Here is a 14694-nt window from a genome sequence, read left to right as displayed (position 1 = left end):
TTTCAATTTTTATTTTATTGATTCTTATCCTTATCTCTAAACAACCTTACCAAAGCATATTAAGAATTTAACAAAAAAAAATTAATAACTTAAATTAAAAACAACATTAATTAAGTTTCTTTTACTGACTCAGCAAATATAAGGGGAAACACAGAATATAAACAGAAAAAACAAACTAACTAATCTCAGAAAATTTGTTTTAAAACTTTCTTTCATAGATAAAAACAAAACTTATCTATATAATTTATGAAATCTATTTTTGTTTTCCTTGTTGTATATTGAAAAAAATTCAAAGGTTTTAAATGCTAGAATGTTTTAATTATTAATAGTTTTGTGTTACTTTCAATATTGAAAAAGCATATGAACACTAAACTAATGTTAAATAAAAATATACAATTTTTTAAGGCAAATTAGTCTTGTGAACTTTCATTTGTAGTAGACAGAGCTATGTAGCAGAAGGATTTTTAAACACAAAATTGTTAATATAAAATTAACAACTTCCGTTCATGTTTAAAACTTTCTGATTTGTTTATTTGTTTATAAAAAATACTGCATGGGAGTAGCATTACTTTTAGAGTAGCATTTTAGCTTGTACTATGATGTTTGATTGTAATTTGTAATGATCAGCGTTGTTACACGCTTAGCAGGATGGCACTTAACCTGAAATTGTAGAATAACTTGGAATTGAAAAGATTAGGCAAAAATAATCAGTATTCACCTACAATCTAAATAAATCAGTAATAATATCTAGGATGGGTAAATAAAAGAACTATTACGCATAATTTATATTAGTTAAAGTCTTATTCACTATAGAACACATTCAAAGTAGCTTTACTATATATTTTTAGTAGGTTTAGACTTAATGATTAATTTTCAGACATAAACCTTCTTCAAAAAAACAAAAAACTTGTGCTTTAAACCAGTGCTTCTGAACCTTTTTCTAGTGGCGGAACCCTTGTCTAAAGTTCAACTTTTTTGCGGAACCCCTAGTTTTAATTTTACATAAAATTTTTAAAATATTATTACCTGCAAAAAACAAAAGAATTTCAGTGAAAAACGAATTTTTTAGCAAAACTATTTCATTATTAGGAATCATACCAATTGTAATAGTATTTAGTCGAGTCAAACTCAAAGTGCGCCAGAGGCAATAGGTATTTTATGATTCTGTAATAAATAAAAGAAAACAAACATGATTAATCGCAACGTCATAAAAATCTTTCCTTGCATAATAAAAACAAAATGAGAGCTAAAAACAATACTGAAATGAACATAAACCTAATCGAATTCACAGATTACTGTAAGAAACGGGTAAGATGCCTAACAAAAAATAAATAAAAAACATTTAGTGCGAAACTTAAACTTTTCTCTTAGCAACAAGCATGTCAATGCGCGGCTGGATTTTGGATAGACTGAGACAGAGACAGGCAGTTAAGATTGGAGTCAGCATACAGTTCCTTTGCTTCGTTTTAATGTTTGTTACATGCGAAAAGTCGGACTAGCAAAGATAAGTGGTGGTGTATGGTAAAAGAAATTTTATTCCACGCTTTACTAAAACGGGGTACTGTGAAATTGCACATATCCAAAAATCTAAAAGCTCCTTCCCTTTGAAACTCAATTTAAAATTGCTATCTTCAGATAGTTGCAGCAATTCGTTTTCTGTATCTGTAGAAAGATTATTTACTTCTTCTGAAGCAATATCACACATAAAAAGATTCAAATCCATAAATTTCCGATGCGAACATCTTCAGGAAATTAATGTTGAAACTTTATAGTCAAAAGATAAAGATGGTTGTATATTTCGTCAGAGAAGTTGAATTCTATGCATTTTTCATGGGCCTCATCAAACCGGTGAAACATCGCATAATTACCATTGCTATCCTTTTTCTTTCAAAAGTTAATTCTATTTTTAAACGCCTCAATCTTGTCTGTCATGACAAAAATGGAATTTTGCTTCCCTTGCATGCTTAAGTTCAAAGCATTCAATTCTTCAAAAACATCGGTGAGATAAGCTGGCCTGGCAAAAAAAAAACATCATCTTTAAAGAACTTCACTAATTCTGAGCTTTCATCTTCAAGAAAGGTGAACACCTGCTTCTTTAATTCAACGAGACGAACCAGTGTCCGCCCCTTCGACAGCCAGCGAACTTCGTTGTGATAAAAAAGTGGCAGATGGTCAGCATCTAAACTTTCACATAGGTCTTTGAAACATCTGGCCTTTGTGTGACTTTTCTTTACAAAATTAACAGTTTTAATCGACGCTGAGAGAACTTCTTGTATACAAGAAGGAAGATGTTTTGTTGCCAAGTTTTCTCTTTGTAAAATACAATGTATCCATTTAGCTTCAACTGCTTTATCCTTCATTTTCCTCACTACAACATTTTTGGACCCAGTCATAAACGCTACACCGTAAGTACAAATGCCGACACATTGATTCCACTCTAAACCCTTGCTGATAAAATGATTTTCGACACATTTCATTACTTCAAAAGAAGATTTTTGTGTGGGTAATTCTCTACAAAATAATATATCTTACTTGAATCCTTTCTGCCCACAATATCAAACAAAAACGAGTAACAAGGCTTTGCTGCTTACGTCAGTGGACTCGTCTAATTGCTTTGCAAAAAATAGACTGGCGTTTAATTTCTTCAGTAGTTGATCCTCTGTATCACTAGCCATCTCCATGACCCTGAATTGGATGGTGTCATTAGACAGAGAAATTTTCATGACGTCACTAAAAACAGATATTTGCAAAAATATGCGCAACCAGGACACCTATTAATAATGAATACCCATTAAAAGTCCTACAGCTAGATACACACAAAGCAAATAAATGAATGCTATAATTATATATGTTTTCCTTTTTTTTTTTGTAGTTTTATGATTTGTGTTTTTTTTTAAATTTCTTTTTTAAGTTTCGAAAAGCTTCGCGGAACCCCTGAGAGGTGTCGCGGAACCCTAGGGTTCCGCGGAACCCCATTACAGAAGCAATGCTTTAAACAACCTTCAAAAAAATTTAAAAAACTATAAACATTTCATCTGAACTAGTAACCATCCTGATTCAGGCTATCTCAGGCTTGATCGAAGATTTTTCGAAAATATTTAGTCATTTTTTTTATTTATTTTTAAGGTTAAATTGAGTTCAATTATTTTTTAACGTAAAAATTACTGGTAACCTAAACTAATGATTATTTGTATTTCTTTCTTAATTTTGTTATTACTAATTATAAGAGTTACTATTCATTTATATTACTCAGGATATTTGCGATTAGTTTGGAGTTTTTAAAAACTTAGGCTGAATCTGGCATGTTTAAATATTTTTAACAAAACACAGGTTAGTTTTGTTGCTTTTTCTTAAACATTTGCTGAGCAAGACGTAAAAAGGTATCCTTGGTATGCGAATCGATATTAAAAAATGTTTTCCTTCACCAGGTCCTTAGACCAAAGATTTTGACAAATTTTTATTCTTTTAACAAATTATATAACATAGAAATTTTTAACTAAAAATAAATCTTCTTAATTTGTCAACAAAAATTCTTTTGTGGCGAAGTTTTTCTAGAAGTTTTAGACTCGTCTTTTTACATTTTTTAATTTTTAATTAAATCTGGCTGGTTTGATGTAACTTAGGCTGACTTTTTGTTTAAAAAAGTGGCAATCGAATTAAAAACTTTAAATAGTTGGTTAATATACTTAATAGTTATAACAGAAAACAGTTATGCTGTTTGCAATTAGTAGTATTTTATGATTGGTTTGTAGTTTAGTCAACAGAATAAAATCACTGAAACAGTAAAGTGTGCTGTGCAATATGTTAAATGTGCGAAGATTATTTTTAACAAGTTTGAAAAAACATATTTACTAAAATAAAACTGAATTTAATATAAAAGAATATAAAAAAAGAGATCCTTATTTGTTTTTAGAGCTTTTATTTTTCACAGATGTCATATATTACTAGTAAAAGTGGCTTGGAAATGATTATATCAAATAGCGATCAACAACATGCTTAGAGAACTGAAAAAACAACATTTTATGGAACTGAATTGTAAGAGGAAAACAAAGTCAAAATATTTAATTAGTTTTGCTTTTGCATCTCATAGTTTGTAATTGTTTTTATTTTTTATTTTAGTAATGTTTACGTATTTTTTAAACAAAAATCGCCTAATATCTGACCTATTATTATAATTGTCAAATAGTTCGGTAGTAATTAAAAACTTAAAATTGTTGGTTTCACATACAGTTTTATTAGTAACAATAGAAATATAATTAGGACTTAAGTATTTGAATAAAAGTAAAATTTAGACTGTAAAATAAAATGTACATTTTAAACAGGCGAGGCCCCCTCCCTGAAAGTAACCAAAAACGAGTAGATCCCTAGTAGAAACAAATACTGACTATAACTGTGGCCTGCAAAAATTTTCATACTTCTACTTTTACCAGCGAGAACCATTCACCTGAAATAAACGTTTTTTAAAATAAAATAATAATAAAAAATAAATAAATAAAGTTCAAGCAAGCAAGTTGCCATCACCTTTAAATTTACCTTGGGCTTTAAATTAACATTAAACTAACTAAAAAATTATTAAAATATTGTTTTAACCAAAAAAAAAAAGTGACACGCAATATGGCAAACACTAACAACGTTGGAATCTCGACACTAAAAACCACAAAGTGTGGGAAACTCATGAATGTCAAATACCCAAGCTGGTATTTGCCGACAAAGAATAGATAAACCTGATCAAAAAGAACAAATTCAAAAACCATGTGAGTTGCTGCAAGACATTATTAATAAATTATTTTTGTTTTTACAAATTGTAAAATATATTTGCTGAGTTTATGTTATACTATACGGTTTGATTGTTTAGCTATGCTTGAATACCCTGACAAGAACTCAAGAATAAAGTGTTAATGCACTAATAAAATACACTTAACTTAATTATAACACATAACTTTATTAATGATTAATAGAACAAGACGTTTTAAGTATAAGTAAGTTAAAACTTTAGATTAATAAGGATATGAAAAAGAAATATATATATGGTCGCTATCAAAGGATTCTACTTTTACACTATAATTGGCCTGGTTTATAACGCAAAATGCGCTCTAACTTGTATAGTAACTGTCCCCAAGATAACGCTTAAATTATAGTTGACTTAAATAAACTAATATGACTTACTTACTATTTACTAAAGGTTTAATAAATTATTTACTTATACTAATTTAAGCTTAGTTCGAATCTGTGATAATGATTATATTTACAATGAAATTGCGAAACGAAAAGATGATAAAATACTGCACAACATAAACTAATAAATCGAAATATCAATTCTTTTAAAAAACGTTAATACTTGAATCAAAGAAACTAAAAACTAAACGTTTAAATCAAACCCAATAAGTGTTCTAAAATCGAAATAAACTCGACAACAAGATTTAAACCATTGACACTTAAGTGCAGCGAAAAGCTGCACTGACTTCAGTTTGCTGCAACAAAGTAGAAACTAAAAAGTCCAAATTACGCGCGATATTCTTAATTTATACTCTTTGAGAGAAAAGAAGAAAACAAAAAAGAGACACAATTACCGCGTTAGCGGTACATTTCCTCTTCTTACCTTCATACTTTAAGAATTTATTCTTGGCTTTCCAAAAAAAACATTAATTTTTATTCATTAACACTTGTAAGAATGCTTAAAACTCCCTATATAGAAAAATGAACGAAAAATGACCGCCGACTTTTATTTCGTTAGTTTAAAAAGCATTACTTTACTTTGAAAATTCTGTAAATTAGTTTAAAACACACAAAATTAATAAAAGTATGATACAGTTTTACAAAATGACAGACAAATGTAGAAAGTTAAAAAAATTTCTTCACTGCTGGAATTCGCTCCACCCTTGTACATCTCTTCGTCGTTTGACCGGTTTATCGCTACGGAATCCGTCTCAAGTCCTCACCTTAGCGGTCTGTTGGCATTACGGACTCCTCAGATCCGTCTCCTGGCCTCACCTAACGGTCTGTTGGCACTACGGAATCCTCTGATCCGTCTCTCCATACATCTCCTCCTTCCTCTCCTCGTTCATCTCCTTGTACATCTCCTCTTACATCTCCTCGTACATAAAGCTCGGTCTCGTCGTACCGCTTCTCGCCGATTTGTTTTTCGAACCGTTCGTGCGAAAGTGCAATTATAATGTACGTAATGCACTACTTGATATCAATTTTAAAAACAAGTTAAAACATTAAAAGATTTAAATTTACAAACTCATATGCTATTAGTTAGCCACAACATTTGTCAATTAGTTTATTTATATTTTAACTTTAAAGTCTGTTATGTTTTAAAATAATTGAAAAACATTTGTGGCTCCAATTAATACGAAGTAATTCTCTACAAGATTTAACATAAAAAACATTTCACATTTTACACGAGTTAGTTGACAAAACATGCAATTACATGCGTCTCAAAAGTTTAAACTTCTTTTCGTAAAAATATAAAGCCAGTGAGCTTGTACTGATTTTAAAAACTTTAATATTCTAACAAATTTTAAACAAATCTTTTTATTTTTAGATTTTAAATACCGGGTAAAACATTTAATAGCTCAAATGACCTCGTTAAAAATGTTTTTTTAAAAGTACGGTTAGATTTAAAACAACAAACCAATAAAGTTTGTTACAAGCCAATAAAGCTTGTTACAAGCAATTAACAAGGTCATTGTCAAACAACTATAAATATTAAAGTTCAAAGTTTGAACATATCATTGTTGCTAAAAATAAAATTAAATTAAGTTTATAAAATTTAAGACATTTTACTTTATTAACCAATTATACACTTGAAAACAAGTTTTAATAACCTCATGCAAGTATTTTTACAAAGACGAACGAAAAACAACAATGTTTTTACATGCAGTTTAAAAAGTTTATCACCCGTTATAGTTCAAATTAAAACGATTGTCTGAAAACAAAAAAATTAAACTTTACAGTTGCTAACTTTTATAGACGTTTAAAACTCTTTACGTTTTAAGAAAAAATTTATTATTAGAATGCTTTAACATTCTTCTGTTTTAAGTGAACATTTCTCTTTAAATAAAATGTTTAAAACGATTAAACGATATTTAATTAATTTATTTGACGAGACGGCAGAACAACTTGAAAACAAGACTCGTACAAAATTTAAAATTCACTTTAAAAAAACGCTTCAACGATGAATTGCGATAATATCATACACCACCAACACATTTTAGTTCGAACACATGTCGAACAGCTTTTCCCAAACCACTCTAAGATAAAATTAAACACAATAAAACTAATTACCATTAGACAAAACAACTCAAATCTATCACAAACTCGAACTACTTAGTTGTTTTTCCGACTAGAAATTTAAAACTAATTTTTATAAATTTTACAGACCTGATAACTAGGTTAAATAAATGCCATAAAGTTTATGAAATTTATACTATTATTAAACCAGGTTTATTCCACTCTGTCCCCATGTCACCATCTAAAAAACGTAGAAATTTTAATGAAGGTATCTGTGTTCGATTCCAGCTATAATTAACTGGACGTCCAGGTCATCATGTCGCTATCTCGGGTTTCTAATTATACAATTTAGGGGCCTGGTTTATAACGCATCGTGCGCTCTAACTTGTATAATAGATGTCCCAAAGATAACGCTTAAATTATAGTTGATAAAAAGACTAATATGACTTACTTACTATTTATTAAAGGTTTAATAAATCAGTTACTTATGCTTATTTAAACTTAGTTCGAATCTGTGATAATGATTATTTTTACAATGAAATTGCGAAACGAAAAGATGATAAAATACTGCACAACATTACACTAATAAATCAAATTATCAGTTCTTTTAAAAGACGAAAATATTCGAATCAAAGAAACTAAAAACTAAACGTTTAAACCAAACTCAAAAAGTGTTCTAAAATCGAAATAAACTCGACTAACTAGATTGAAACCATTTACAACGAAATGCAGCGAAAAGCCGCCATGACTTCAGTTGCTGCTACGCAGTAACAACTAAAGCCTAAATTACGCGCGATATTCTTAATTTATACTCGCTTGAGAAAAAAGAAGAAAATAAAAAAGAGACAGTTACCGCGTAAGCGGTACAAAATGTTTGAAGTTATATCAACATAGAATAAACGGCTATTAAAACCTATGACTAGAAAGCTTTACTAATCGAATTTAGTTAATGTACTTCAAAAATTGAAAAAAAGTGTTTTAGACTTCTCGTAGACAAGACATTGAAATATATATGGTTTTTTTCTCGAATACCAAAAGATTCTACATGCACTAGGTTTTAGGACCAAACATTTAGAGTTTTTTTTGTCATTTAATAGACTATACATTAAGGGTGGGCAACGTACGGCCCGCAGAGTGAAAATGACCGGCCCCCGACTGTTTTCTAAACTTTAATGGGATCCGGCCGGCAAATGAAAATTACCGGCCCACAAGCAAAGTGACAGGCCCGCGAAGGGTCAATGATACATTATTTTGATAAAACTTTTTTTGATACTTATACAAAACAAAACTGTAAAAGTTTGACTTTAAAAACATGCTAAAAATGACTTAATAAATTAATGTGTACTAATAAATACACCATTTTGTCCTAATATTTTGTTATGTTCTGACTTAGTTGGAATATCTTTTTGCCAAATTACCCCAAGCAAAGTCTTTCTTAAAGTACAATATTTATCAATTACAATGTCAATTCTATTTATAGACATCAACATTCTAATATCTGATATCCTAAAATGCTACCACTGAAGTACACAGACATACAAAAATACTTATTTATTCACAATAGAATCGCAATAGAATCTTTTTTATTAACAATTGAAGATATCGTTTGAAAGAAAATAACGTTTTGATATTAAAACAAAAAAAAACCTTTAGTTCTATTCAGGGGCGTCGCGTGGGGTGTTGCACTGCCGCAACTGCACCACCTGGAAATTTTGTAAGGAAAAAATTAAGTATCTATAATATTTTTGTTATTTTTTAGAACGAAATCTCTTCTAAAACTCCAATTAAGAAAACGACCATTTTTCCCACTTCACTGCCGCAAACTCTTAGCTGACTGCCGCAAATGAACTCAAAAAAGCAAAATTTCTTTAAGAATTACCGCAAAATCAATATGAAAGTAAGCTAAGTTGAAAATTCCCCAAAACAGGACATGCTTAAGTATCATCTACAAGCTATTGTAAACATAAAATAAAAACAAAGCTAAGCTGCTGCAAAGGATTAAACTTGAGTTTATGTACTCACATGATTTTTCAAATTTAAACTTGTCATAAATTAAATATTTTGAAAAAAAAAGATAAGAAGCTTAAATCACCAAAGTCTAAGAAATTCGATTTTTTATTTTAATCTGCATACATAAGCTTAACTATAACTGATTATTGTAATCATAAAGTTAATAAAATATTTAATAAAATAATATTTAAATGTAAAATTTGAGTTCTGGAAAAAAATGTTAAGCAGTTTATTATAAACTTCTAGTTTACTCTTACAGAAAAATAATTTAGATTTATATTAAATAAAAATTATTATTTTTGAAACAGTCACATATTTAAATAAAGTAAATAGCCTTAACTTAAAATATTTGTCTGACCCCCCAAGAAACTTTTATTACTTAGAGTAGTTTAACATTTTAGTCTACTTTATATGACTTTTGGTTTAATTTTTTCATAAACATCGCAAAAATTTTAGATAAAATTGTTGAAACATGGTTGCCTTGCTTCATAATCAGGATAACTTAGAAATGTTAAAAAAACTCAAGATGACCCAAGATAAATTAAAACTGACCAAGTTAGAAAATATTCAGGCTGACTAAAGTAGTTTTAGTTTTTTACTCTGAGAATAACAAGTTTATTTAAAGTTAAAATATAAGTGTTTTACCCCTATGGCCACATGAAAACTAACTAACCAATTTTTTACTGTTATAATGGTTACATATTTATTAATTATTTTTAAATTTCTTGAAAAGTTCAACAGCCTCACCAACTTAACTTTAAAAAGTTGAGCTCCTGAGAAAAATACTGTCATCAAAATGAAAAACAAATTAAATTTAAATACAGAAAAGATACCCTTAAAAACTATTGAATTTTAAACCTCCAACAAAAAAACAATAAGTTTAGAAAAAAAGTTTATAAAAATCTTAAAGTTTGTTGAAAAAAATTGTGCAAAATAGTGTGGTATAAGGGGGGGATGTATAGGCACTTTTTTACATGTTGTTCTTATTCTAAGTTTTTCAGAAAGCTAATAGTTACTCTTTAATAAACTTGAAACTTCCAATTAAACTTTTAGATGCAACCAGTCAGACCAGAGATTACATTGATTTATTATAAAGGAGCAAACTAAAACAGCAAAAAAATACAAGACTGCTTTGACTGGCTATATCTAAAAAAGTATTTTGAATTTTTTAAATCTGTAAAAAGCATCTTGTAGCTTAGTAAAAACTTCATAAAATAAGATAAAATTGTGAAGAAAGTGTTTCATCCTCCCTATGCCCTTAAAAGCAAAGCTTATCTTCAGGTGTAGCAAAAGTTCAGTTGTTTTCAAACTTGATAGTAAAAATATATTTAAAAAAAAATATCTTCACGTCCTTAAAGTTATTGATAAAATGAAACTCTTTGTTTTTGAAATTATTTTAATCTTTTTTTTAGCTATATTCAGGATTGCCACACACTCAGGGTACTCAGTGAAACTTAATGATATTTTAAGTTCTAAAAAATCTCAGGGAAACTCAGGGTATTTGATTTTTTCTCAAAAACACATGGTGACTCAAGGCATTTCAAGGTCACTCAGGACAGTTTATTTTGACTCAAAGAGTGGCAACCTTGCTTTTATTTTAATTTTTTTAATATTGAAATTAATTATTAGTTTACTCTGTATAGTTAGAACAATTTAAGAATTTCACAAATATTGTTGGCAAAATATTTTACTGTTTTTAAATCCTGTTTTCCTTTAGAACTTATAGAAACAGTGAAGAAGTGTTATCCTGTAGTTGAATGTAAACAGTTAGAAAGAGAACTGGAAACATTTTATTCACATGCATCAGGATGATTTAGTGAAAATACTGTTATGTCTTGAAGAACATAACCTGACTAAAATATTTAACGAAACTACAAAGCTTTATAGAACTTTGATAACTATTCCCATGACTAGTGTAGACGCTGAAAGAACATTTTCATCTTTGAAAAGGATAAAAACATTTTTGAGAAACACCATGGGTCAGTCAAGATTAAATTCTTTGAGTGTAATTTCGATTGGTAGGGACTTACTTAAAAACTGTACTAGTTTCAAAAAATAGGTGATGGAGAAATTTATCAGCCAAAAGGAGAGAAGAATGAATTTTAGTTACAAAGGTGAAAAGTAAGAGTCTAAGTATTTATGTTTGCAAAGTTAGACTTTAGGTTTAATTTTTAGGTAGACATTCACTAGTAACTATTTTCTTTATTAAGCAAGTTTACTTTTTCTTTAAAAAGTTGTAATTTGTACATAAATTTTTCTTTGTTTGTAGACTTTTTAATTTACTTGCCAAGCTTCATTATGCATTCCTTTTTTTGTTTAGTTAAAAATAAGTAAAAATGTTATTTTTAGTTTGGTATTTAATCCAATATTTTTCAAGTAAAGTTAAAGCAAAAATGAAATATTATTATAGTTGCTGTGTTGCTGTGTTTTTTATTATAATATAAGTTTCTTATATCTAAATTGTAAGCTACTTTTAGTTTTAACTTTAGAGCCTTTGTAAAACTTAATATTATTTAGTTTGCTTGTTTTACTTTTGAGTTTTTTAGTTATTTAAACTTTTTTTTATTATCATAAATGAATTTTAAATTTCTTTTTTGAGTAATGTAAGTTGTTCTTTAAAAAATTTCAATTTCTACACAACATTTTATTTGTTTGTAGACTTTTTAATTTACTTGCCAAGTATAATTAGACTTTTTTATTATTAAACATTAGTAAAACAATTATTAATAGTTTGATATTTAATTAATCCAATATTTTTTAACTAAAGTTGAGGCTAAAAAAATATTATTGCAGTTGCTGTATTTTCTTATTATAATATTAATTTGTTTAATCTAAATTGTAAGTTAGAGACTTCGTAAAATTTGATATTTATGAGCTTGCTTATTTTACTTTTGTGTTTTTAACTTAGTAGTCAAGCTGTTTTTTTTTTCAAACATAAAAGTTTTTAATTAGTTATAAATTGATAATCGTTTATTTTTTTTTAATATTTATCAGTAAATAATCAATTATTTTATACTGAGTTTTGATAAATTTTACTTAAAATAAACTTGCAGTTTGTACATAACATTTTTTTGTTTGTTTGTAGACTTTTTAATGTTCTTGCCAAGTCTAATAAAACATTTCTTTTTTTTTTAAGTTAAATATTAGTAAAATAACCATTCTTAGTATGATATTTAATCAAATATTTTAAAAATTAAGTTGAGGCAAAAGAAAAACTATTAAAGTTGCTGTGTTTTTCAATATAATAAAAATTTGTTTTGTCTAAATTTTTTTCTACAGTTAGTTTAAATTTTAAAGCCTTCTAAAAATTTAATACTCATAAGTAAGCTAACATTTTTTGAGTCTTGTAAATTACTTAAAATAATTATTTTCTTATATTCTTATACTTACTTAAATTTTCAAAGTATTTACTTTTTTTTTTAAAGTTATTTTCTTACTTAATTTTTTTTTTGTAAAATAAATGTTTTATTTCTAAACAAAATATTACAGGTTACATTAGCAATTTAATGTAATTGTTGTAGAAAAAAGTCTTTATTTAAGATAAAAAAGAGTTTTAAAGTAGGGGATTTTTTTTCGAAATTCTGCACCACCTAAAAAAAATACCACGCGACACCACTGCTTCTATTACTCTCCGAAATGATAAAATGAGAACTATATTTATAATCTTAAAGGTTAACAGTGAACTATACAATGATAAACTTAATTAAACTTCAAATTTATCAAAGCCAAAAAGATTAACTAACCCAGGTTTCAAATTTAGTTACTTAAGCAGGAGAGTAACAATGATTGGAGCCAAACTAAGACGGTTTTAATTAGAATGCTTTTTAAAGTATTTATACCGTAATAAATTCTTACTTATGATTATATTTTTATTATATCAAATAGTATTACGAATACAAATAAGTGTTTTTAAATCAGATATTTTCAGCTAAACTTAAAAATATTTGGTTATTTCTTCTGCAAAAATCAACAAAGCTAGTATAATGTCATTTTTGCATGGTTTAATAAAGTGGTAACTTTGTTACATATTTTAAGCTAAAAGCCTTTATATTTTAAAACTTAATATACTTCTTGTTATCAATAAGAAGTTTTATGTACAACTAAATAGTTTAGTATAAAAGTTTATTAAAAAATTAGTATAGAAACGTTCAAAATTTTGATAACTAAATAGATGAGCTGGAAAAAAGGTTACTTGCTACATAAAACAAAACTTTTATTTGTTTTAATGTAAAAATATGAATTGAAATACTCAAATATTGAATTATAGGTAAAATAATATTAAATATATTAAATGGTACAACAATTAAAACAATATCTAGTGTAATACTTACTAGACTCTTCTATTACAAATAATCAAAGAACATATTCTTTAAGTTTTGGTTGATATGATTCTGTGTTAAAATAACATTAGCAAACTCACAAACAATATAATTACATTTAAGTACACTTTTAATTATTTAATCAAAATTATAGTTTTAAAAACAAATCTTTACATAAAGTTATTCACAGCTAATTTAAACTGTTAAGAAAGTGTATGTTGTATAAAAATAAAATTAAGTATTTACTAGTTTTAGCTCATAATCTTTAATTTCAAAGTACTTTTTTGATTTTATTTACTGTCTTTACTTATCTTGAAATAAATTTTTACGATGCTAATTTTTTCATATTAATAAAAATTTAGAGAAGTTGCTGATTGAAACAAATTGTTTGGAACTACTTTTTATTATGGAAAACTATAATTGTATTAAAATTTTTTTTTTAATTAATATAGTTGATGTCAGTTAGAATGTAGAGTGTTGTGACTCTGGAGTAGACTAACATTTTTAAGTGACGTAAAATTTTTTAGTGATATAGTTAATACTTATAATTATATGATAAAATAAACTAAAAAGTACATTTAAGCATAAATAAGTCAACGAAGTAATATGTATGTATTGCCTTAGATTAGAGGCAAATTTGAGTTTTACAAGGTTTTAAAGTGTTTCAGGCTGACTATATTTATCTTTAGCTCTAAAATAGAAGAAAAAATGAGTTTCTTCAATTAATTTTCAATTCAAGTTACCTAAATAGGTTATTCAAGAAGGTTAAAAATATTTTTTTTTCCTTCTAGACAGTTTTGTCTAAAATAGAACTTAACACTGTTGGGACTGAAAATTTTTATTTACAAAATGTATTATGAAAATTATTTACAACTACAGTTCACTATATATACTCATTCTTTATAAAACACTTGTACCTTTTCAACCATTTTGGTATAATTTTTTTTTTGTGTTTACTTGTTAGTTTAAGAAACAAAATTAGGTACTAAGATTAGTTATGTTTTTCTTTTTTATTTCCTAAGTAAACTAGAACAATTTACAAATAGTTTGCTTTGATCTGATCTTTGAAAAAATAATTTTGTTTTTACCTAAGTAGGAAGAAAACTAATTTTTATCACATTTTAAGATA

The 14694-nt window shown here is 27.3% G+C and overlaps 1 protein-coding gene across 1 annotated transcript; it reads right to left on the bottom strand.

Moving 5' to 3' along the window:
* Nucleotides 1-1979: 1979 nt before the first annotated feature.
* Nucleotides 1980-14494, bottom strand: LOC145833010 (SCAN domain-containing protein 3-like). Its single transcript, XM_082940212.1, has 5 exons — nt 14483-14494; nt 5997-6186; nt 4428-4444; nt 2575-2771; nt 1980-2448 (listed from the first exon to the last, which is right to left on the bottom strand). Exons 1-5 carry the CDS (start codon nt 14492-14494, stop codon nt 1980-1982), a joined length of 885 nt encoding a protein of 294 aa, XP_082796338.1.
* Between the last annotated feature and the right edge of the window lie 200 nt (nt 14495-14694).

This window comes from Thalia democratica, chromosome 4 (assembly GCF_965202585.1).
Source record: "Thalia democratica chromosome 4, ktThaDemo2.hap1.1, whole genome shotgun sequence".
Taxonomy (NCBI): Eukaryota; Metazoa; Chordata; class Thaliacea; order Salpida; family Salpidae; genus Thalia; species Thalia democratica.
The sequence above is the reverse complement of the archived record's forward strand: the minus strand, read 5'-3'. Positions and strand labels throughout refer to the sequence as shown.

Coding starts and splice junctions, on each gene's coding strand:
- LOC145833010 (XM_082940212.1), bottom strand. Junction 2,449..2,574: donor GACGTAAGCAGCAAAGCCTT/GTTACTCGTTTT, acceptor TCATTTTATCAG/CAAGGGTTTAGAGTGGAATC.